Below are 26,047 nucleotides of genomic sequence, written 5' to 3'. Positions count from 1 at the left end.
CATCTACATCTGGCCTCCCCAAAGGTCTTTTTCCCTCCGGCCTCCCAACTACCACACTATATGCATTTCTTGATTCGTCCATACGTGCTACATACCTTGCCCATCTCAAACGTCTGTACTTAATGTTCCTAATTATGTCAGGTGAAGAATACAATGCGTGCAGTTCTGCCTTGTGTAACTATCTTCATTCTCCAGTAACTTCATCCCTTTTATCCCCAAATATTTTCTTAAGAACCATATTCTCAAACACCCATAATCTCTGTTCCTCTATCAAAGTGAGAGTCCTAGTGTCACAATCATACGGAACAATCGGTAATATAACTGTTTTATAAATTATTCTACCCTCAAAAATAAATAAAAAAAATATTCTTAAACTTCTAAATGTACAATAAGCCTAAAATATAATAGCTAATATAAATAAAATAAAATAATTATTATAATATTTATGACGAAATATAGTTTATAATCTTAACAAAATTAAAACAAAAGAAATTAAATCACATCAAACAAATATCTTATACTACCCGAAGTAAGTAAAACCGATATAGAAAATATGTATAAAAACATAATAAAAATATTAACGATTGAATTATTCATGAAGAATAATTTAATAGACATAAATAGATAAAAAAGTAAATACATTAAAAATTGTAACATTCCAGCATAACTTATGACTGAAAATAATCATTCCCATATCTACTAATATTAGATACCAAAATAGATAAACCTAAACCATCTTCAAAACAGGAAACTTAAAAAAAAAAAACAATTCTGAAAATAATTCATATTTAAAACTATTGAAAAAATGCACAGTATCAAAAATAAAACCAAAAAATAAATTCTGAACTCAATAGTGTAATCAGCAGGTTTAGAGACTTTGGACCCGATACAATAAGTTTACTATGCTTCTACTATAGGTTGTTGACTCGCTGCAGGTAGTGAAAGGTAGAGATGTGTTGAGGTAACAACGTTGCTATTTAGAATAGAGTACGGTAGTATGGGGTAACACACATATGCACATTCTGAAAGTAAATATACTTTACACAATGACAATGTCAAAAGAATGTGAAAAGCATTTATTCTCCTGTCTTTTATAAGCATTTGTGTTTAATTATATAAAGTGTTAATGGTGGAAATAAACATGTAGCAATTTTAATTTCTTCATTTATCTTTGTCATTTATATTTGTCTTTAGGAAGTGCAGTTACAGTACCGAATTGCAATGTACTACAAAATACATTTTCAGTGTCTCAAACGTGAATCTCTTCAGTTGTCTACCAAACACAGTTTGTACTGTGAAAACATGCGCTCTACGTCGCAGGACGTGATAGGAGCAAATCGAAAAAACCCAACATCATTGCAGTCTCTAAGAGACAGTACTTTATTCTCGGGCCACTCTATGTCCACTAATTTGCTGTTTATGTTACACAATGTTCCATATCCGTTATTTTTACATACAATTGATTTCCACTTCTGTTTTACACGTTCAGTAACCGGTGTACTTAGTGTCTCATTAATTCTCTGTGTCATTTTCTCAACTAATTTGAGGGCTTCCGGCATCTCTTCCTCTGACTTTTCTAACCGTATAATAGTTTCAGACACAGTTTGAAAATATATTTGTATGAAAACCAAATTATTCATCAGAACCTTCAAATCCAGAGCGTTTTCCTTTGCGTATTTGTTGTCATTCATTCTACAGTACCCCCACCCACTGTACGCTTTACCACTATACTCAGTACGCCGTTATGCGGATTTCCCACTGAACTCCCTTATCGGGTCCGAAGTCTCGAAGCCTGGTAATCAGTAAATGTTTACGATTAGAAGAAAGTACTCAAACACCATAAAAATATAATAAAAAAAATATAATTATCGTCTAGTTTTAACAATTTAATAAAAATGAAAACCAAAAATAAGGAATACCTTTTAAAATAAAAAAAAATATATAATGTACTTTCATTAATCCCCAAAATTAACTTTTTAAATAAACTAAGTCATATATTTCATTAATTTGATGTTAATTTTTTTCGGGTAGTTCTTCAATTAGTGACTTTCTATCTTACTTTCCCTCAGATTGATATTCTGGCTGATATGTAGGCTACGTCTATTATCAGGCAGTCATCTCACTTGACGATATGTGTCGGAGGAAGAACAATTATTGTTTGCATGCATCTGAAGTCTGATTAGCGTAATATGTAGCTAATCGGCGATGTATGCAATGTAGGGGAAAAGTAACTGGCCACTCTGCCCCAATATCTCCTGGCCTAGTTGCATCATAAATGGTGCCATATTAATATCACTTTTGGGGTTCAGGTCTGTCTTCGGACAGTTTAAACTACTATAATACAGTGTGTCAGCAGAAACATTCCGGAGTTATAAACTGCTATAGCGTTGCTGTCAGTTGCCGGATTTATACGAAACTGGTAAAATTAGGAAGAGGAACTCAAAAATTGTTGTACCGAACTCAGAGACACTCGATGTGTGCTCCACGTGTCCCGCTGCAGATATCACTCATGCCACACACGTTCAAACATATCTATAGGGATGGACTCGATGGCGGCAGTGATACGAAGTTGTATGTATGTATTTATTCACACTGCAATGGGTATAGACCCGGTGGCAGTGATAAATAATTACACTCAATAATGACAATAATAAACTTATTAATTAAGTATTAATAATACTAATAATTAATAGTAACAATAATTAATAATAATAATAATAATAATAATAACAACAATAATAATAACAGGGAACATCCTAAATTAAATGAAGCGCGATCACCTAAAATAACATTTAAAATAAATCTAATTTGTATCTTAAACCTAAGTTCGAACTAAAACCCACGAGTATGATATGTTCATATCTGCACAAGTACCTTTCAACACTACACTCATTTCGCTGTCAACTCACTCACTGCACTGGAACTACGACACATTTCACTGATTCTATCTTGATTTCACTAACACTTCAAAAACATTTGCACTGCCACTATAAACTATAAAGCTTCACTGACAGGAACACGTTTCACTTACGCAACACACTTCACTGACACAACACATTTCACTGACACAACATAATTCTTCACTGATACAACACTTCAATAACAAAATATAATGTACACCTTTTAAATACTGTGTATAATTACCATCTACTAGTGAAGTCCTTAAACCTATTTTAAATACATTTTTGGTTGTTGGTAAAGCCTTTAGTAAGTCTGCAGGTAAAGCATTCCAGTCCCTGATGGTACGATTGAGAAAAGAAAATTTTCCAATGTCCGTCCTCTGTCTTCTTTCCCTCAATTTATATGAGTGGTCGTTCCTTGAAGAGTAATTTGGCGGCTGCAATCTATTTTTTATTTCTCTCCAGGCAGGCTCACCTCTGTATGTTTTGAACATTGCGCATAATCGAATTCGCGTTCTCCTGTCCGTGAGTGTGTCCCATTTTAATGGTGAATTTTCCCGACAACACTTGAGAGCCCGTTTTTGAATCTTTTCTAGTGTCTTAATATGTTCTAATCTGTAAGGGTCCCAACATGCAGCACTATATTCCATTACTGGACGAAATAGTGATTTATATGCAATCTCTTTGGATTTATCAGAGCCTTTTCTTAGTACCCTCATCACAAAGTGTAACGCTCTCCATGCTTTTCCCGCTGTTTCTGTAACGTTTTCCCCCCAGCCGAGATCGCTGCTAAATATTATTCCGATGTATTTACGTTTGTTAACTTCCTGAATGGTTTCACCCCCTAACGTATACGATGCGATATTGCATATTTTGAGGTAGTGGAGGTATATAGACAAGATTCTTTATGTGACCCCATAAATAGAAGTAACAGACGGCCAAGTCAGGGGACCTCGGAGGCCATATATAGAAGACATATCTTGGTTCCCAGCGCGCCCAATCCATCTTCCTGCAAGTTGTTGATTTAGAACATTCCGTACATCAAGATGCCAGTGAAGAGGTGCTCTGTCTTGTTGGAAAAGAAATTCATTGCCTTCTTCTTCCAATTGTTGAAACAGCCACTCAGTAAGCATATCAAGATAAGGCATACCGGTGAAAGTGTTCTCTGGAAAGAAAAATGGGCCGTACACTTTTCGTTACGAAAGGGCACAAAACACATTTAGTTTAGGGGAGTCACGTTCAACCTCCAAAATGAAATGTGGATTCTCGTTCCCCAAATCCAAACATTGTGCTTGTTTACTTTTCTATTGACGTGGAACGTTGCCTGGTCACTAAAAATGAATTTGGCTGGAAGGTCTTCATCATCCTAAATAACCCTCTAAACGCTGTAAAATTCACACAGACTTGAAAATTTAATATTCAGATCACGTAACACAATTTGCTTATATCCAACAATGCCTTAATCACAACGAAGTAGCGGAAACGGCGTTTTTTCTTTCTTTTTGTGCTTCCATCTGTTGTTTCAGCCAACAATTATCAGTTACGCATTTCCTGAAATTCTTTGAGCTGTTATTTCTAATGACACCGGTATAAATTTCGTAAAACACATAGTGAAAGAATTATAGCAGTTTATAACCCCAGAATGTTTCTCCGGACACACTGTACTTTTTGAAAGGGAGATTTGGAAATTTTTTTTTACATTTGGGACCATTACGGATCAATCAATGGTCGAAATCCATGTACGGCTATATAATGATAATGATGATGAACAACAACAATGACGCTGAAAAAAAAATAGTGAACCCATAGCAGGAATTCATAATCTTACTCAGGAAACATTTTAAAAATCTATACCACTCATTTAAACTGATGCCCATAGGCGCAAGCGCGCGCTTTAGAGCTCAGGAGAGCCTGTGCGCTTTACAGCGGAAAGAAAAGAGACAGACGAAAGAGGCAGTAGATGCCGTTTGGTCGAGCTATATATGCAGGGATGGCCAGCACTGTTTCAATGGATGAAGGGAAGACGATTATTAAAACTGTATCCATGTTAATTTTTAGATTTATCTGAGAATTTAAGTGCTTTATAAGATTGTAAGTTTTAATTGTAATGCTCATTTTTCACAAGTTTGATTTTTTTATTCAAAAGGAATATTTTCTCAACTTTTTTTTACAGAAAAGTGAAATTTTCAAATGTGTTAATTTAATAGCCTTGCAGGTACTGAAACAATGGTTTCGTAAATCTAATTTATCGTAAATACGTATTACTGAAGATAATGTACGGTATTTAACATTTTGAAAATATTCGCATGGAAAATATTTGTAAGGAAATGAATTAACAAAGCAACTGCTGTTACATCATAAATAGAAGATATATGCCTATGTGTTGGTAAAACGTCAGCTCTATAGCTTGAGCAGAATTCGAGAAAATAATTTAATATTCTGATGATAGGAAGTTGCGCACCAATATCACATAAAAAACATAATGCGACAAGAGTTTTGTTATGTATTATTAGTTACAGTTAAAACATATACCTAGGTAACTTTGCTTTCTACAATAATATTGTTTATTCTCGACCATGCCTAAATGTAGTAATTATACACCTGGTAGCAGACCTTTAATGCATGTCATTAAAGTATACCTACTCATTAAAGGTCAGATCTTTCAGCCAATGACAACTCAGCTTACAGGTGTTCAGCCAATAACGAGTCAGCTTTGTACCGTTATAAAACCGCAAGTATCGATTATTCTCGGATATGCAATCGAAAGAGAATTAGCGAAAAGTCACGAAGGCTGGAAATCCAATTCTGTCGCAGAAGGTTATGTTCTGTTACTAGCGTTAATTGTAAATAATATTCAAATAAATTCAATTTTTCATCTCGTTTTTCAATGTCGAATTCAATAAACAAGGTTATAATATTATAATATTATCAAGTTTAAAGGGATTATATCAAGGTCAATGACATTATTGTTCCTCGGAAAAAATCAATACTTTCGCGTCTGCGCACATCTCACAATTCACGACCTAGAACAAGGTCACTTTCGATCTTGTCAGATACAAATAAAATGTATATATGTGAATACCGGTAATTTTAAGTTAGAAATATGGTCGAGCATAAAAAGTCGTATGAAACTCGCCTATAATGGTAATTAAGAAGCTCGTATGAAAATTATGAAACGAGCGCAAGCGAGTTTCATAAATATCCATACTCACTTCTTAATTACCTTCATTATAGGCTCGTTGCATAATGTACTATTATTGATTACTTTTATAAGGCTAAGGATACCATCAAGATCAATACCAACTCAATCTCTTTCTTTGGAATATCACTTTCTTTATAAATGATGTGTTTTATTCACTTAGTATAGATGTACTACTATGGAATTTATATGAATATTCCTTCTTAACTCTTTATTATGTTATTAACGTTTAAAACAGAACTGCAATATTAGGAAATGGTGTTAGTACTTTTGTTTTACAGACAATACAATATATAGGCTAATCTCAGACAGAAAGAACCCATATCAAATTAACGACATAAAATTTCACGTTTTGAAGTTTGCACACCACTGTTTTCTTAAACCAACAGGCTGCTTATTCATATGTGCATAATTCCACTTTCCATAGGTAACGCTTGATGCCCGCGCACGACGTCAAGGTCAGGAAAATTCGCTTGCTTTGATGTCACTGGCCTATACCTATCAGTCTACTGCGTGTTCAGTTCAAAGTGTGTCATGGCTCGCTGTATATCGTCATGTGGCTAGCCGATGAGCCTAGAGAATTCAATCTTCCTACACTTCCGCAGAGGCGTATTACTTATTTGCCAGAGAAGTTGCCTAGCAAGTACGGCGTTCATTCTGAAGAGTACTTGCCGATACGTACCGTGACGCCGGTAGTGGCAGGAATGTGAACTGTTTGGAAACATGTACTGAGGTGTTTTTTTTTTCTTACTGTCGGGATATGTGGAGAGGGTTAAGACGATTAATTATGTACAGTATTTGTTGACATTAATTTCGACGGTAAACATGGACATGGAGCATTTGATTTGTGTTGTGGAATTTTGCCGTACGCAACCGATGATAACAAATACCCTGGGTACGACTTGGCCGCGAAAAACACAGTTCGAAAGAGGTTATGGTAGCACACAGACCGTACAGACCGCCATCTGTTGCTACGATGTTCGAGTTATATCGTACACGTTCTCAAGTTCAGATTGGACGCCTTGATTAATAGGCAACTTCTCTGACATAAAAGCTGAAACTCGCTTCTAATCGCTGACTCACAACAGTGACATCATGACACACTTTGAAATGAACACCCAATATAAGCATGAAACGAGATACAGTAGTTGTGAAACAAGCTGTAGACCCCGTGGCCAGGTTCTAAATATGGACAGTGATTACAGCCGCAGGAAAATGAAAGTAAATACACAATGGAAAATCCCACATGTGTAACCTTTCATATTAGCCGATAAGATCCAGATTAATCTGCAGTAGCAGGATTATTTTTATATTTTTCACAGCTACAATACATTATACCTTTTCGGACCGTACGTACGATGAAGCCTGTGCTACAATTTCATGCCTGTAGCGAACTTTTACAAACCACAGAACAAAATACGCTTTTTTGTACTTAGAGAGGTTCAGTTCCCTTTGTAACACGGAATACAATAGCAATTCTATGTGGTTTGTCGTCATGCTTCAGGTGGATTGTACAATCGCAATGAAAGTATGAATTCCACACACGATATCCAATAACAACATAAAATAATAAGACTTCATTGATACAGAAATTAATAAGCTGATATAAACATTGTTGAAGAGATTCGCGAGAGTTTGCTATTGTTTTTTGTTTCCAATAGCCTATGTGAATAATGTAATCTAATTGTGATATTAATTTTTACACTGACAGAGCAAAGAGAATATATATGCTTTCTGATACAAGTACAGTTAATGACTATTGAAAATAATTTTCCTATGGTCTCAAGCATTTTCTGTTTTGAATAAAGTTCTTTGTATGATAGAAATTGCAATGACTTGAAGTATCACTTCATATTCTGAGGTTGGAGTACATCGTGTATCATGTAATAAGGATATATTATAAAGTATATTTGTGCATCATTTCGAGTTAAAAACCAGTGTCGTAATAGTTTATTACGACTATTTCGTTTATATGACGTCATTCCATTTTCGACCAATGAAGTGTAATGAAATTTTGAATTCCAACCAATCACAGTCAGACTTTGCGGTAATTTCTGCAGCTAGATTTATCGCTATCAATTTATCGCATGGTCATTCTTTTGTTTAGTCGTTGTCGCCAACTGTTTCCCCGTAAATTGATGATCATGAATACATTTAGATGCAACTACACGGTTAAGCTTTTCTTTCAACTTTAAAGCAATGAATGCAAGATTGATATTTAATATTAATTAATATATTTATGCAGTGAAGACCACGTTCAAAACGGCGCACCAAGTAGACACAAAATCTTCATGCATCTTAATTGAACGTACCTTTTAACCTTGATACTTTCAATATTCTTCCCGGATTGCACGCACACGAGATTGGAATATTGAACTGTGTAGATGCAGCTTTAGTTCCGTTACACACTACAGCGAGAATGCGTTTGTCGAGCTATAAAAAATGCTTTCGTGTAGCACTCATTGTAAGTAACGGTCGAAACAAGGCACAGCTGACATTGGTCCTGCTTCCACAGGTAACATAACCTATAAAATTGTAGCCTACAACATTTGTATTGAAATTAAACAATTAATAGACGTTCAAATTTATGTAATATCATCGCATATCAAACTCAAAGACCTTGCATAGTAATAATATCTTTGATCAAACTGCCTTCCGTATGGCGTAATAAAATTCGTGTTTTAATTAGGCCTATCTATAGAGAGATGGCTTCACTGTGTAGCAACATGTCTCGCTGTGAATACATAAGCATTGATATATAGCTGTCCCCACTGTTACTGTTAAATTAAATTATGATTTCAGCAGATATTGAAAATGTATTTGTTATAACAATAAGAGAAAATTGCAGTACATGTAATTAACATTGTTAAACTTGTATTTCGTTTTTCACAAATTGGCATTACTGAATAATAACATCGAATTTCTTTATTGCAATAATCGATATTCATGTACGAGTATTTCAACTTCACAATGTCTGAATAGGTTTAGTATTCGTTAATATACAATTATTAACATTTTGTGATCGAATTTTAGGAATGTATTATTTAAATTTTTATTTTATTCACGAAATAGTCCTAATAAATGTCACTCGAGGTCTGAGATTTCGCAGATAAATCCACTCGCTTCGCTCGTGAATTTATCGGCAGATCTCAGACCTCTCGCGACATTACTACAGATAAAAGATTGGGAAGTGCTTTTTACATAATCGACGAAAAATTTGAAAAACGAACAGAGTAAGCTGGCCACGTACGAAGACGTTTGTCCTCAAGACAATGCCTGCAATTCGCATTATGATTTGTTATTGTCATCGCGGAACAACACTGACGGGAATGCGTTAGCTTTGTCTAATGACAACTGGCTACTTCACTGACTGTTTGAATGTCACCGGTAAGAGTAAACATAAACAATGTCTGACCAAGGATCGAACAGAGGGAGGACAATTCTGGTTAGAGTTGTGCGTCAGTTAAATCACAATCACAATGTCTGTACATTTTAATACAGAGTGTCCGGGAAAGACTTGACGAAAAATAAATAACTATATCTCTGAAACTATTGCATTTATTGTCGTGATGTTTTCACACTTACAAAGAGAAACACAATAAGTTTTAATGTACCTCTCTATGAGCACCGTTTGTGGTTCGGGCTATGTCCAGGCGATACTAAATCTCCTACCATACACGCGAAAGCATCTCCGGTGTGATTAGTCCAATTGCTTCGTAGATTCGGTCAAAGGAGTGCGATACACTTGTCTTTCAGAAAAACTCCACAGAAAGAAGTCCAATGGGGTCATGTCCGGTGACCGTGGCGGTCATGGTGTAGGTCCCAGTCCAACGGTCAAGGAACGTGTCATAGAGGAAAGCGCGCACATGGTTAGTATAATATGGGAGGTTGTTGAAACACAGTTCTGGTGGCAGTTGTGGGACAGCGTAATTTCGCAGTATATCCAGGTATGTGTTATCTGTCACTGTAATCTCTTGTCCGTTTGGAAACGACGTTGTACACGCTTGGTCGACTTAAATTCAGTCAGCCATAAAACGCATTCTGCTTTTTTTCTACTGTGGTAAACATTGTTCGGCTGTTCACATGGTACACGTACAACTTGCATTTCCAGCTCTCAGAGAAGGACTGACTACATACACTACGCAGAATGAGCTTTTTCTTGTTTTCTCTCACGCAATGGTATGCGCAATCGCGTAACATGCTGCTAGGTAAAAAAAAACTTATTGAGTTTCTCTTTCTAACTGTGAAAAGAATTAGGTAATAACTGTAATAGTTTCAGATATATAATTACTTCTTTTTCGTCAGGTCTTTCCCGGACACCCTGTGATATGGAAATGTTGCAAATGGTGAATGAATGTATGTATGTATTTATTCACACTGCAAGTGGGCAAGCACCCAGTGGCAGTGGTATACACAATATAAACAATACACAATAAAATTATAAGCAATACACAATAAATTTACAATACACAATACACTTATACAATACACAATACAATAAGAATACACAATATAATTTAACACGATAATAATAAAAAAATATAAATAAAATATCTAATTTTACATTACAACCTACATAATTACGTATAGGCCCTACATAAGTTTCAATAGTCTTTCACTTTACTCTCATCTCACTCACTGTAGTGGCACTATGACGCATTTCACTGACACTTTAGGACACATTTCACTGACACTATAGAACACATTTCATTGACGCTATAAATTATCACTGATCGGAACTGTTCACTGCACTGTAAAACCATAACTTCACTGACTCACCTCGCTTCACTGATGAATGAATGAATGAATGAATGAATGAATGAATGAATGAATGAATGAATGAATGAATGAAATAGCCTTTGGATTTCCCGTGAAGGGCTATGGCCTCCTAAAAGGGGAGCTCTTTAGAGATCATGCGGTGAGCTAATCCGCATGACGGTAGGTCCAGTTCTATATAAGTTTTGTTCGTCGTTCGTGTGTGTACACTTGCACTCTCACTCGATACTTGCAAACTGTAGCGACCTCCATTCTTCTCGGTTCTTGGCTGTTCTGGACCACAGGGGTCCGGCTAGGCTCTTGAAGAAGTCCGCCCATCTGGTCCCAGGTCTTCCTCGGTTTCGCCTCCCGATGCGTGGGTCCCACGTGGTGGAAATATGCGCCCATCTGCAGCCTTGGAGTCTCGACACGTGGCCTCCCCATTTCCATTTCAGGCGTTCCCCTTGGTGTGCCATGTCTCTGGTGTTTGTCATCTGCTTGAGTCTGGTGTTGGAAATCTTGTCTCGGAGGGAGAGTCCTAGGATTTTCCTCTCCATTTTGCGCTGGCAGATCTGAATCTGCGTCTTCTGGTTCACGGTCAGTTTCCAGCCGTACAGTAAGGTTGGGAGGATACAGGATTGCAGCACCTCCAGCTTTAGTTTGCGGTTCAGTTTCTTGTCAAGGAGTATGAATTGCAGTAACCAAAAAGCTCTCCATGCTGATGCAATTCTTCTTTTTAGTTCTCTCGTCATCCATACAACAGTTCAAATAAGTCAAATAATTACACCCTTATGTATACTGTACTTATAAACAGAACTACATTTAAACTAAACATTTCTAGTCTAAGGCCCTCTTACACGCTATTTTTAAATAATTTACAATTCAAACCAAGAAAGTAACTCGTCAGGCTAAATAAATACATGTCACCTTAAAAAATTAAATGTTAAATGTCACCTTAATTTTAATTTTCACTTTATACATAACTTTTTAAATTATTCTTGAATCTCCCTAAGGAAGGACAGCTCTCAAAGACCGCTGCAGGTAGGTCATTCGAATCATTTATAGTTCTATTTAAAAATGAGAATTTACCTACATTCGGTTTCTATTTCCTACATTTGATTTTAAAATCATGATCGTTCCTACCATAGTACGTTGGCTTTTCTAACCGAGCCGCTTTCTAACCTAGATGTGCTCTATAGAATAATATTATTCTAGTTTTCCTACGTCTGTAAGCGTGAAGCGAGGCATAAAAGTATTGTACAATAAAAAAGTAAACTTTTATTCTCAAAAACCAAAAACAAAATCTCCGGTGTGTAATCAGAATTCTCGCCGATGTCTTATATTTCAATTGTTCAGTACAGAATTGAAGAAATAAGGGTTGTATTGGGTAGTGTACAGTACTATAGGTGTGTTCGATCTTGAATTAAGTGAAAATTATAAGGAAGGGTGCGTCAGACTTTGTTTCTGTTTACTCTTACCGGTGACATTCAAACAGTCTGTAAAATAGGCAGTTGCTATTAGACAGAGATAATGCAACATTTGCATTTGTTCCCGTTAAAAATAGAAAGTTGACTCTAATAACTTGAAAATTATTTCATGTAAAAAGAAATATATTACGTGTATTAGATGTCCCCTTCGTTGTAATTTAACTTGTAATTGTCAGCTTGTGTATACCGGTATCTGAAATATTTCACACGTTATCGGACGTGAAAGAGTTCAGTGGGCCATCATATATATATATATATATATATATATATATATATATATATACACATATCTTACTTCTGCTCTATTGGTGAGATATGTCACACTGGACTCGTTTTGGAATCCAGATTGATAGTAATTTTGAAGACGAAATGAGCAATCTTTTCGCCCGGAAGCAACGTTGTCCCTATACCGGAGGTCGCCATCGCGAGAGCAATCTGGCCTTCGAATCGGATTATATGATTTGTAATAATAATAATTTATTTATTTATTTATTTATTTAGAATATTAACGTGCAAAAACAACAGCACAAGGCCAATTACAGTTTTGCACGATACAAAACAGAACAAAACAACAAATGATGATGAGAATGAATGATAGAAAATGGCAATGAGATGAAATACAAACAATATAATGGTCTACATCAATCATTGATCAAATAATAATTATAAAATTATAAAATTAGTACAATGAGAATTGCAATAATGGAATGGTCTACATGAATCAATAGACCAAATGCAAGAAATATATGGACAAATAATTATTAAAATTAGATCAGTGAGTTAAAACTCAAAGATATACTACACATTAAATGGATCCAAGTTGAATCCATGCAAATTAGCATATTTAATGCATCTGCAGACCGGAGAGAGAGAGATTTAGGATTCTTATTATAAAACAATTTATGAAATCTTAAACCATTAGCAGGAATACGAAGACTGATATTGCTTATGAAAGATTCACAATCAATATCACCCTTAATGACTTTGCAAAAAAATAAATAATCAAGATCCTGACGTCTGGTGAACAAACTACCGCAATTGAAATAATTGCATTTAATCTCATAGTTATAATCGGAATTTGGTAAATAATAATAATAATAATAATAATAATAATAATAATAATAATAATAGTTTATTTAATCTGGCAGAGCTAATGCCAGTAGGACTTTTTTTAATAATAATAATATCTATTTATTTATTCTGGCGAAGTTTAGACCATCAGGCCTTCTCTTCCAATTAGCCAGAAACAAAAGAAGCTGATACAATTTTAACAGAGTAATATTTAAAGAACACTAATGAAAATTTATATAGTTATACAAGCACATGTCGAGTAAAATAATGCGCACATACTAAATAATAATTACGAAATAATATAAGGCTAGAAGTTACACTCAATGAATATGCAAGCGGTAGGTGAGCCAAAATTACAAATTACAAGAATAAAAAATTCAAATGTAAATTATAACTATACAACACAGAGGAAAATTACATACATACACATGTACACACAAAGGAGAATTAAACCTGAATACTGGTCACGTGTTTAAACAATTCACTTTTAAATTGCAATATCGTTCGACAGTTCCTGAGGGAGGTGGGTAGGGAGTACTAGAAACGAATTGCTGATACTGTGAAAGAGGAAGAATAGTGAGCTGTTTTATGGCAAGGCATAGATAATAAAGGGTCATTTTTAGAAAGAGTACCCATGCTGTGATAAGAGGATAAGAAATTAAAACGCACCGAGAGATAGTTAGGCGAAGAAGTATTGACGATGCGATATAGGAAAATTAGTGGATGGATATATCTCCGATGGATATTCACATTGGGAGACGCCTTCTCAAATCCCCTCATCAAGACCTTGAGAAGAATTTATTTGTATTTTATCCATAATTCAAGAGAGCTTAATGTTCTAAAGACACTAATATGGTTGTCACCCTCTGTGGCTCAGTCGGTAGAGTACTGGCCTTCTGTGTCCTAGGTTGTGGGTTCGATCTCGGCCCAGGTCGATGGCATTTAAGTGTGCTTAAATGCGATAGGTTCATGTCAGTAGATTTATTGGCGTGTAAAAGAACTCCTGCGGGATAAAATTCCGGCACACCAACGACGCTGATATAATCTCGGCAGTTGCGAGTATCGTTAAATAAAACATAATTTACAATTACACTAATATGATTAAAAATGTTCCTCAATTTAACACCACTGTCGCTGATAGGAACTTCATGCAACGTGTCGTTTCAATGAGCGTCATCTTCAAGTAGGCGGCCAGCTCTGCACCCTGATTGGTGGCTCGGGAAATCAACATCTACTGACTTCAGTTCATTGAACGATGAGGGTTCTCGGACGATATGTAGCAAGAGTAGAAGATAATGCACTCTATAAACTGTCAGTATTGCTTTTTTGCTGTAAATTCCCCGATACTCGACGGAGATGCCGTGTTTCTTTCTGTTAAAATCTCCGCTCTGCTTTCCGAACTTGTAATAGACGGGGACGTCTACGTACCAGAGTCTTATTTGCTAACAACGTGACTCTCTCGACCATATCACACGGGGAAAGTCGAAGGAAAGTCTACTTGCTTCAAGCACTTGACTCCTGTAAACTATTCCCGTGTGAATTGGCCTTTACCAATTATTGAGTGCTGTGAAAAATTTACGCAACCTAATAATTACTTATGGCACAGACATCTACACTACTCCATTTTATTGCCATATCTTTTTTAATATTGTATACAAAGTCCCATTCATAAGAAGTAATAATTTTATTTTCGTCTACGATATTTCGTTGACTCCTTATTACTTAGTAGTAGATACATTCGAACTTGGTTGCTTGGAAGTTCAAGGGACTATTAAGAAATCGAATGAACTAATATTTCTAATTGGTATCTTATTTTCTACGCTGGACACATAACTTATGTAGCATAAATATTTAGAAAAGTTTTTATAATGGTACGTGATACAGAAAATGTGAGATCAGGTTTGGATTCAGCACCCCAACAGATCATAAATGTAGCATAAATATTTTGAAAAGCTTTTGTGATACTACATGATAGAGAAAATATGAGGTCAGTTCTGGATTCGGCACCCCAAGAAAACATAAACGTAACTTAAATATTTAGAGAAGTTTTCATAATGGTACATGATAGAGATAATTTGGGGTCAGCTTTGGATTCAGCATCCTAACAAAGTATAAATGTAGCATAAATATTCAGAAAAGTTTTTATAATGGTACGTGATAGAGAAAATATGAGATCAGTTTTGGATTCATCACCCCAAGAAAACATAAATGTAGCATAAATATTTAGAAAAGCTTTCATAATGGAACGTATAGAGAAAATATGAGATCAGTTTGGATTCAGCTCACCAAGAACTTATAAATGTGATATAGATATCTAGAAATGTTTTTATAATGGTACGTGATAGAGAAAATATGAGGTCAGTTTTGGATTCATCACCCCAAGAAGCCATAAATGTAGCATAAATGTATAGAAAAGTTTTTATAATTGTACGTGATAGAGAAAATATGAGGTCAGTTCTGGATTCAGCACCCGAAGAATCCATAAATATAGTATAAATATTTATAAATGCTTTTAAAATTGTACATGGTAGAGAAAATATGAGGTCAATTTTGGATTCATGACCCCAAGAAACCATAAATGTAGGATATTTTAGAAAAGTTTTTATAATGGTATGTGATATGGAAAATATGAGGTCAGTTTTGGATTATAGCATCCCAAGAAACCATAAATGTAGGATAAATATCTAGAAAAGTTTTTATAATGGTACGTGATACAGAAAATATGAGGTCAGTTTTGTATTCACCATCTTAAGAAACCATAAATGTAGCATAAATATTTAGAAACGTTTTTATAATAGTACGTGATAGAGAAAATATGAGATCAGTTTTGGATTCAGGACCCCAAAGAACTATAAATGTAGGACAAATATTTAAGAAAGCTTTATAATGGTTCGTGATAGAGACAATATGAAGTCAATTTGGATTCAACACACCAAACAACCATAAATGTAGCATAAATATTTAGAAAAGATTTTATAATGGTACGTGGTAGAGAAAATATGTCACTTTTGGATTCGGGATCTCAACAAACCATAAATGTAGCATAAATATTTAGAGAAGATTTCATAAAGGTACGTGATAGAGAAAATATGGGATCAGTTTTGGATTCAGAACCCCAAGGAACCTTAATTTAGCATAAATATTTAGGAAAATTTTATAATGGTACGTGATGGAGAAAATATGATGCCTGTTTTGGATTCGGCTCCCCAAGAAACCATAAATTAGTATTAGTAGTATTTATTTATTTAACCTGGTAGAGATAAGGTCATCAGTCCTTCTCTGCCCCTCTACCAGGGGATTACAACTATAATATGAAGAATAAAATTACAATTAATATTAAATTTACAATTACAATTACAATAAAATGTAAAGTACGACAAGATTACCTGATTAATGAAAGCTAGACAATTTATCATATAAGTTGAGAACAAAAAATATTTTTGTATTTACTAAATTACAAATGAAACCTAGAATAACAAAATTCTATAGTGATGAAATTACCATATATAGAGATATTTTGTGATAGATTAAGAGAACTATTTACAAGAAGCCATGTTTGAACGAGTCTAAATTACTGACCAAGTGCCTAGTAAGTTTGCGTTTGAATTCAATTTTATTTCGAAAGTCCCTGATGCTAGCAGGTAACGAATTCCAGAGTCTTGGCAGGGCTATTGTGAAAGAGGGTGAGTATAAGGACCTAAATGTGACATATAGTTTTAAAAAATCTTTTATGGCCGATAATTTTACAGGCCTGTGTTATTAATTAAGTTCAAATTTCACAACTTTAGATTGGTACCTCCATTTCATCAGATTCCTTCCACTGCAAACCAAAATTATTGCTGCCAACATAACAGTTAGAAAATAACTTCCAATTATAATATTTGTCAGGACTCGAAATTCGAAACCCAGTTACTAACAAATATATTTTTTTACTAGAAAGAATTCAAAATAAATTTCTAAAATGGTTATATTACATACTTTATAATAATTATCCTACTTATGGGAGTTAGGCCTATGCTACAGTGCTTCAACATTTCCATTTTACTAGTTTGCAAATTGGACGAATTGTCAATCTTTAAACTTTCTTTATAAAATTATTACCAATAAGTCGGACTGTGTTGGTTTATTTTATTATATAACATTATATGCACCTAATCTTAATACGAAATTTCCAAATTTATTTTACATACCAAGGGCAAATACTGAATCCCACAAAAATTCCCCAGTTTTCCAAATGTTACAGTTATACAATAAATTACATCCTCATGCGAATGTTGATATTTTCAATATGAATTTCAGTAGATACAGAAATATTTGTTATCATATTTTACAGAATATTGTTGTTAGTTAATTTGAAGCTACTTTCACACCTTCTTTCAATTTCTCTTCTCTTTTTTTCTTCCTCTTTTTTCTATTTTCTTTCAGTTGTTAATAAGTGCATGTTTCCTTTTCCTTGTTTATGTTATATATATATATATATATATATATATATATATATATATATATATATATATATATATTAAACTGCCCCCTATTGAGGGTAGCCCTTACGGACTCAGTATATCCTAAAAAAAATTATTATACATATGTAAACATAGCTACTAAATTTTAAAGAAGGGAAACAAAGAAAAGGGCGTGAAAAAGTAAATTGCTATTAATGTGGCACCATTTGATTAATTAGGATTTGGCAGAATTTTTTTAACACAATTATCACAATGTCATCCCTCAGAGATATTGGCAGAGAAAAATGCCGTCGAAATTCTTCGAAAAAAGCCGATATAGTCCCTCGAGCACCTAAGAGAAAGCCGAATATCTCAACGTGAATTAAAGCATTTTTCACCTTGAAATAGTTGACTGTAGGCTCATAGATCGACTTCTTCTCAAGGTGGACCTCGGCTGACTGATGACATTCTACTTCAAAACGTATCGTGGGGTCCACAATGATGCTCTGTTTAGTGTCAGCATTATACGCTAAAATGTCTACTCGTCTCGTTGACCCATTTTCAGCTAGACGGGAGATTTCTCCTTCTACTATCCAGCCCTTATTTCTTAATGCGGCAGCAATTTTGGATCTTACAAGATGATGTCTTAGAGTTCCTCAAGAGCAATCCCTGTTCACAGAATCCCAAGACGTGTGTTAAAGTTTCAATCTCCGGGCAGCCATGTCTGCACCGGGTACCGTCGAGAGATCTGCCGGGAACGGAACGAACAGCTACTAAATTTGCTGTCATTTTCAGGCTATATATCCATTCACTAGACGAAAGTCCTTTCTTGTTTGCAATCCAACTGTTGGCGGCTGTTACTTCGCTATACATCTCAACACCTTTTCCCCGTCCTGAAAGGGTCTTCCATGATTCAGTTTTGAATATTGTAATAGAGTTTTGCCTGTTATGTTCAATAAGAAATCTGCCTATACTAATAAATCTGTAGCCGAAATTTTTCTGGTAATTTTCGATTTTCCAAAAATAATTGGTCCTAACATATATAATTAACCGCCCTGAAACCGAAAATCGCTTCTTTGAAAATTTTTGTTTGTATGTCTGTCTGTCTGGATGTTTGTTACCTTTTCACGCGATAATGGCTGAACCGATTTATATGAAAATTGGAATATAAACGAAGTTTGTTGTAAGTTAGAATTAGGCTATATGACATTCAAAATATTTTATTTAAAAGGGGGGTTATAAGGGGGCTTGAATTAAATAAATAGAAATATCTCCCTTCTTCTTAATTTTCATGAAAAATATTACATAACGAACGTTTCTTCAAAAACAATTTCCGATAAGTTTTATTCTATGCAAAATTTTGATAGGCCTCCTATTTAATGAGATAAATGAGCTTCAAATTGACAATAACAACGCCATCTAAGGCGGTGTAATGAAATAAAAAACAAATGACTTCGTCTATAAGGGGTTTTGGACAACAACAATCGAAAGCTATGAAACATAGCCTACAGAGAATGTTTCTGTGTTTGTATAAAGTAATATCAGAAGCTAAATTAACCGATTTGATTAATTAATTATTAATTCACTATTGGAAAGTGTAGTTTCTCTAGATGGACATAATGCTATAATGTTATTACAGTAACTTCTGAGTGAATCAAGGACAGGTAAGATTAAAATAGCTTCTTATGCACAGAAAACTTGATATGCTGTTCTGTACATTCATTTCCTGTATTTCCTAAAATAATTTTTATGACCATATTAGTGGTCTCTGGTTCAAAATCATCGCATTTTAATTTTTTAATGAAATTTAAATTAAGTAACATAATAAACGGTTTATCCTTCTATCAAACTCGAATGTTCCCTAAAACAAATGTCCTATTTTAATTATGTAATTACTTTATGTTTATTTCTAACGGGTGCAGCGGAGCGTACAGGAATGGCTAGTCATATATATATATATATATATATATATATATATATATATATATATATATATAAACCCTTAAATTGGCAAAGCTGCATTTCTCACACTAATTTATTAAACCTTGTCGGACCGTAAAGAAAACAACTATCGCAACGTTCTGAAGATTGTAATGGAAATTCTGAAGGCATCTCTTCAAATTCTACACTATCATCTATATACATACTAGGTTCAAAAAGTTCCCGGAATTTGCTAGCATCATAGAAACAACGTACCTTAAACACTATTCTACAGCATTCCCTTCAAAATAGTTGCCTTCCGCAACAACATACTTTTGCCAACGCGTGTAGAGTTCCTGGAAGCAGGCCTGGAAGCCATTTTGTGAAACCCGTCTTAGTGCTCTCGTCGCGTTTGCGATAACCTCTTCAGCATTGAATCTCCGTCCTTTCAGATGACTTTTCAGACGGGGAAACAGAAAGTAATCATGTGGTGAGAGATCAGGAGAGTATGGTGGGTGATCCAAAGCAGTTATGTTGTGCCTGGCAAGAAAATTCTTTACAATAATTGCGCGATGAGCAGGTGCATTGTCATGCATAAGGAACCAGTTGTTTTCTACCCACTTTTCTGGACGTTTCCTTCTCACTGCGTCCCAGAGGCGACGGAGGGTTTCTACTTACAATTCTTTCGTTACAGTACGACCTTCTGGAATGAACTCATGGTGCATGAGACCCTGAGAGTCGAAGAAAACTTCCAACATAACTTTGCTTTAAGTGTGCTTAAATGCGACAGGCTCATGTCAGTAGATTTACTGGCATGTGAAAGAACTCCTGCGGGACAAAATTCCGGCACATCCGGCGATGCTGATATAACCTCTGCAGTTGCGAGCGTCGTTAAATAAAACATAACATTTAAAATAACTTTGCCTTTGGAAGTGTCCCTAGGAAATTTTTGCTTCCGAGGAGATGTTTTCGATTTCCACTCTGATGACTGTCGTTTAGGGACTGGGTCGTACAAGTAGCACCAGTTTCATTTTGTTTAAGAAATCACCATCTTCATCAGCCATACTGATCATGTCCCCAGCAAAACACAGAACTTGATGTTTGTACTTTGCTCTGTGGACATAATTACAAAATGCGACGAACAAACAAAACACAATGATAAACAATTGCCTACAACTCAAAACCAATAATTGCCATTATCAGCAAACTTTAAGGAAATGACATCATGAATGTTACCAACAAAACAAATGTATAATATCCCTTGTTATATATTAATACGAAAAATGGTAGTAAAATTCCGGGAACTTTTTGAACCTAGTAGTATATCTATACTAATAATAAATCTTTAAGCGAAATTTTTCTGGTAATTTTCGCTTTTCCATAAATAATTGGTGTTAACATGTACAATTAATCATCTAGAAACCGATAATCGCTTTTTTTTGTTTGTATGTCTGTCTGTCTGTCTGTCTGTCTGTCTGTCTGTTTGGATGTTTGTCACCTTTTCAAGCGATAATGGCTGAACGGATTTGGATGAAAATTGGAACATAAATTAAATTTGTTGTAACTTAGATTTTAGGCTATATAGTATTCAAAATACTTTATTTAAAAGGGGGGTTATAAGGGGGCCTGAATTAAATAAACCGAAATATCTTGCTTATTATTGATTCTTGTGAAAAATGTTACATAACAAACGTTTCTTTAAAAGTGATTTCCGATACGTTTTATTACAGGAAAAATTTTGAAAGGATTGATATTTAAGTCTGTCTGTCTGTCTGTCTGAATTTTTTTACCTTTTCTCGCGATAATGGCTGAACGAATTTCGATGAAAATTGGAATATAAATTACGTTCGTTGTAACTTAGATTTTAGGCTATATGGCATTCAAAATACGTTATTTAAAAGGGGGGTTATAAGGGGGCCTGAATTAAATAAACCGATATATCTCGCTTATTATTGTTTTTTGTGAAAATTGTTATATAACAAAAGTTTCTTTACAAATGATTTGCGTTAAGTTTTATTCCGGGCAAAAGTTTGATAGGACTGATATTTAAGGATATACATGAGTTTTAAAATAACAATACAATACATTTCCACCGCCGCCTCAGATTATAGTGTCGTTGTTCCGTAACTTCTATGTGCAAAATATTTAATTTTTTAGTAGGAAGAAAAATTTATTCATTCTATGGCAGTAGTGCATAGGAGATCGTGAATTCTTACATTTTCGAAAGAAAGAAATATAATTAAGTTATATATAGTAGATTGTATTATTTGCTGCATCACTATTTGAGTTATTTAATAGAGCAAAAATCTGAAAATCGATATGTGACATAGGAGTTATTGCAGGAACGACGACGATGGCTACAATGAAATCAAAACAAATGACTCCGTCTATTTAAGGCGGCCTTGACGTTTATCAATATTAATGTACAGAGAATATTTTGTGTGTTTGTATGAAGTAATCTCAGAAGCTAATTAACGTTCACTATTTGAAATTTATAGTTTCTCTAGATGGATGTAATGCTACAAATGAGGACTGAAGTAAGATGAAAAGAAATCTGTACGCATAGAAAACTTGATATTCTGTTGAAATATTGTATAACTTGATTCTTGCAACTTTATTTGGTCCACATAAAATACTCTAATTTTATACACTCATTTTACCATAGAGATCACTGGAGCTGAGGTATTTTACAAGGTGTCATGAAATGGCGTTCCTGCGCTCATAATTTACCCATATTCGTTTCCTGTGTTTCTTAAAATAATATTTATATAGGGTAACCTCGATTTTTTATTTGCATAAACAATGATATACAACCGAGCGGGTTGGCTCAGGCAGTAGCACTTGAGACACGCATTCGGGGGTCCCGGGTTCAAAACCCGTGGCCGACCAATCTGACTGAGGTTTTTCGTGATTTCCCTTAGTCATAAAGGCAAATGCCGGATTGGAAAGATACATGCCATTATTCATCACCGCCTCAATTACCAATACCAAAAACATTAATCAAAGTCTATAATCAGTTACATGAACACAAGCCATCTACAACATAAAATAGAAACAGGAACTCAACAAGAGTAAAAACGGCCTGCTGATGTACCCACGCATTCTAAACACGCGACATGACCACAGATGTTAAGGTGTGAATAAAATAAACTTAACAAAAAATAAAAGATGCACAGTAAGGTTAACATAAAAATAATCTCCGTACACAATGAACTCTATTAATTTGGAGTGATTTATTAAAGGAGACATTCAAGACTAATTTAGAAAAATGTTAAACGAATTATATTTGCACCAAATGAGTAGTCTCTGGACCAAAATGATCGCATTTTAATCATTTAAATACAATTTAAATTAAGTAGCATATTAAACGATTTATTCTTCTATCAGACACGAATGTTCCCTGGACCAAATGTTCTATTTTAATTATGTAATTACTTTATATTTATTTCTAACGGGTGCAGCGGAGCGCATGGGTATGGCTAGTAAATAAATAAAGTGAAATGAATAAAAAGAAAGTTCAACCTGACATCTAGAAAATCACTATAATTCACTAGTATTTGTAGTAGGCCTAATAGGGGAAAAATGTAATGTTTTATCCTTCAGGTATTAAGTAATTGATCCGGACTGTACAGTTTTGTCATCCCTTCTTTTTATTTCGCATCGAGAACGTGACAGTGAAGCCGGCTGTGTTACAGGTGCAGTACGTGGTGGGCGCCGACAACGCGACAGCGACGCGGCCGGAGCAAGGGGGAGGCGAGCCCGAGCACGACGTCAGCGAGGGGGATGAGACCAGCAGCGGCGGGGGTGAAGAGCCGTACGACCCCCAGACGGTCACCGTTCCCGTCACCCTCTGTCTCACGATCATGGTGGGGTAAGTGTCGCTAGAAGCTGTGATTTGTAGTACAGAGTCAAAACGAGGCTTTATTAATTGCATGGGGGGGGGGGGGGAAACCACGCGGCTCCTGACTGCAGCTTATGGATTGCGCTCGCCTCCAAATGAAAATGTGCGTTTTCTCACGAAGCAGGCATGGACGAACGCCCATTATATTCGGTAATGCAACCTGCATCACATGAGTTGTGTAAGTGGGAAAAGAGAATGTATTAGTTTTCAACCGTTTTATCTTCAGTATAAAAAGTCTGAAAAGTGATGGTGTTAATGCAGCCCATTGGGATGCATAATGTTAGAGGAATGGTTTACTAGTCCGCAGTCTCGGGTTCCATTCCGGCGTAAATTTGAATGATATTAAAGGAAACATTCTGATAAAATTTACAATTTTCCTCCTAATCATTTTTTTTAACTAAACTTTGGAAGCATGTTTATAATAATAATAATAATAATAATAATGATAATGATGATGATGATGATTTAACCTGGCAGAGTTAAGGCCATACGGCCTTCTCTAACACTCAACCAGGAGTAAAACTGCGTTACAGAAAACACTACAAATTTACAAAGTACACACAAAACTGAATAAGATAATAATAATAAAATGTAAACAACAAGTAAGTAGAAATCGGACATAATATATAACATACAGAAAGAAAGAGACAAAGATAAGAAAATGTGAACAGCAGGTCAAAATAAATGAAACATTATTTATTATGTAAAGTACTAATAAAAGCCAAATTTTGAACTCCCAAATGATTTTGGCTTTTGATTCTTATTTTTTAAGTATTTTTATAAATATTTGCAAACCCAAGTTTGTAGTAGATTATATCAATTTTTAAGCTTCCTGTTTCTTCGTTACATTCAGAAGACTTACTTCTAAGCTCTCATTTTATGAAATATCTCATTTATTTATTTCCAAAAATGTTTTTTGAAATTTTGAAAGTGTTATTTTTTTCTATAATCCGTGAAAAGATTATTAATAAAATAAACTAGTAGCATTTCTTAAAAAGTAAATGCGTAGAAACAGGCAGCTATCTCATAAATACTTGAGTAAAAATTTCATCCAGATTGATTAATATTTGACATTAAAAAAGTTGGTGTTGAATCGAGAAAAATAAACTTACTGAAAAATGGATTTGAGAGTATGATAATAATAATAATAATAATAATAATAATAATAATAATAATAATAATGGCTATATTTAACCTGGCAGAGTTAATGCCGTAAGGCCTTCTCTTACACTCAACCAGGATTGAAACTTGCTTACATAGTTGAACATAAAACTGGATAATAATGAATATTATTTGTGTAACACATAGCTATAAAAATTCTCCTCAACTACAGTAATATAGTAACTTCAGGGAACCAATTAAGAACAAATAGTTACTGGATATTTAATCAGTAATTTGTAAAAAAAATAATAAAATAATAATTCTTACACCTCTTTAAATGCATTACAACCTTAATTTAAAAAAATAAATAAACATGTATTTATACTCAGAATTGAACTAAATCCCTTTACTGTATACATACTAAAGAAATGAAATAGCCAACAAATATTTTTTGGAAAATTTTCATGATTTTCAGTACAGTCTCGCCTTAACATGATCAAGTTTGGAGTACGGCAGTGACGAAGAGTGGTATACAGCCCCTACCAAAAATTTAATGACATCCCTTTATAAATTATGTTTCACTTATGTTAAACTCTCTGATGTTTACACAGGGACCAAATGCCTGTGAAAAGTGTAGTTTTTACTACAAACCCATCATCACCATCATCATCATCATCATCGTCATCATCATCATCATCATCATCATCATCATCGTCTTCATTCCTTCAAGTATCAGGCCACGTGGCCCATTACGGTCTCAAAGAAGAATTGTCCCTGGAAATCCAATCTGTCTATATTCCAAACTGTGGAGTATAATTATAACAATTTCTCTCTTATGACACTTATTGACATATTTTGTAGGAAAAAATATAATAACTTTAGAATGGATTGACGTAGATCAGTGAATTTTGGGATAGATATAGACATATCTGAAAGACTTCTGTTGCAATAACCACAGGTCATAAAATTACTGTCTTAGAAGGAAAAAGTACTGTGAATTTGGTGTATTAAGAACAGCACGCCTCCTGATGTGATCTCTTAGCTCATTTCTTATTTCAAAACAGGACTCAGAAGATAAACAGACCGCTATGACATACGCAAAGGAAAGGAAAAAGCAGCTCATATTAGGAGATATTTTGTATTGTTACAATACCAATTTCATAGTAGTTGATTTTTCAAAAATATTAGTTTTATAACCTATGTGTATTAAATTTTGCCTTATTTTATGAATTCCACTTTATCTCAAAACATTACACTTTTGAGCACCCTGT

General features: G+C 34.6%; 1 protein-coding gene across 9 annotated transcripts in view; it reads left to right on the top strand.

Moving 5' to 3' along the window:
• Window positions 1-26,047, top strand: part of sand (sandman) — a 1,680,707-nt gene that overhangs the window by 1,519,037 nt on the left and 135,623 nt on the right. For all 9 annotated transcript variants that reach the window (XM_069842971.1, XM_069842966.1, XM_069842970.1 and 6 more), the window contains one exon: window positions 23,470-23,645. In XM_069842971.1, the coding sequence (XP_069699072.1) occupies window positions 23,470-23,645 (176 nt within the window). The remainder of the gene's footprint in view (window positions 1-23,469; window positions 23,646-26,047) is intronic.

Source organism: Periplaneta americana, chromosome 13, assembly GCF_040183065.1.
Source record: "Periplaneta americana isolate PAMFEO1 chromosome 13, P.americana_PAMFEO1_priV1, whole genome shotgun sequence".
Taxonomy (NCBI): domain Eukaryota; kingdom Metazoa; phylum Arthropoda; class Insecta; order Blattodea; family Blattidae; genus Periplaneta; species Periplaneta americana.
This window is presented reverse-complemented; position numbering and strand designations above follow the sequence as displayed.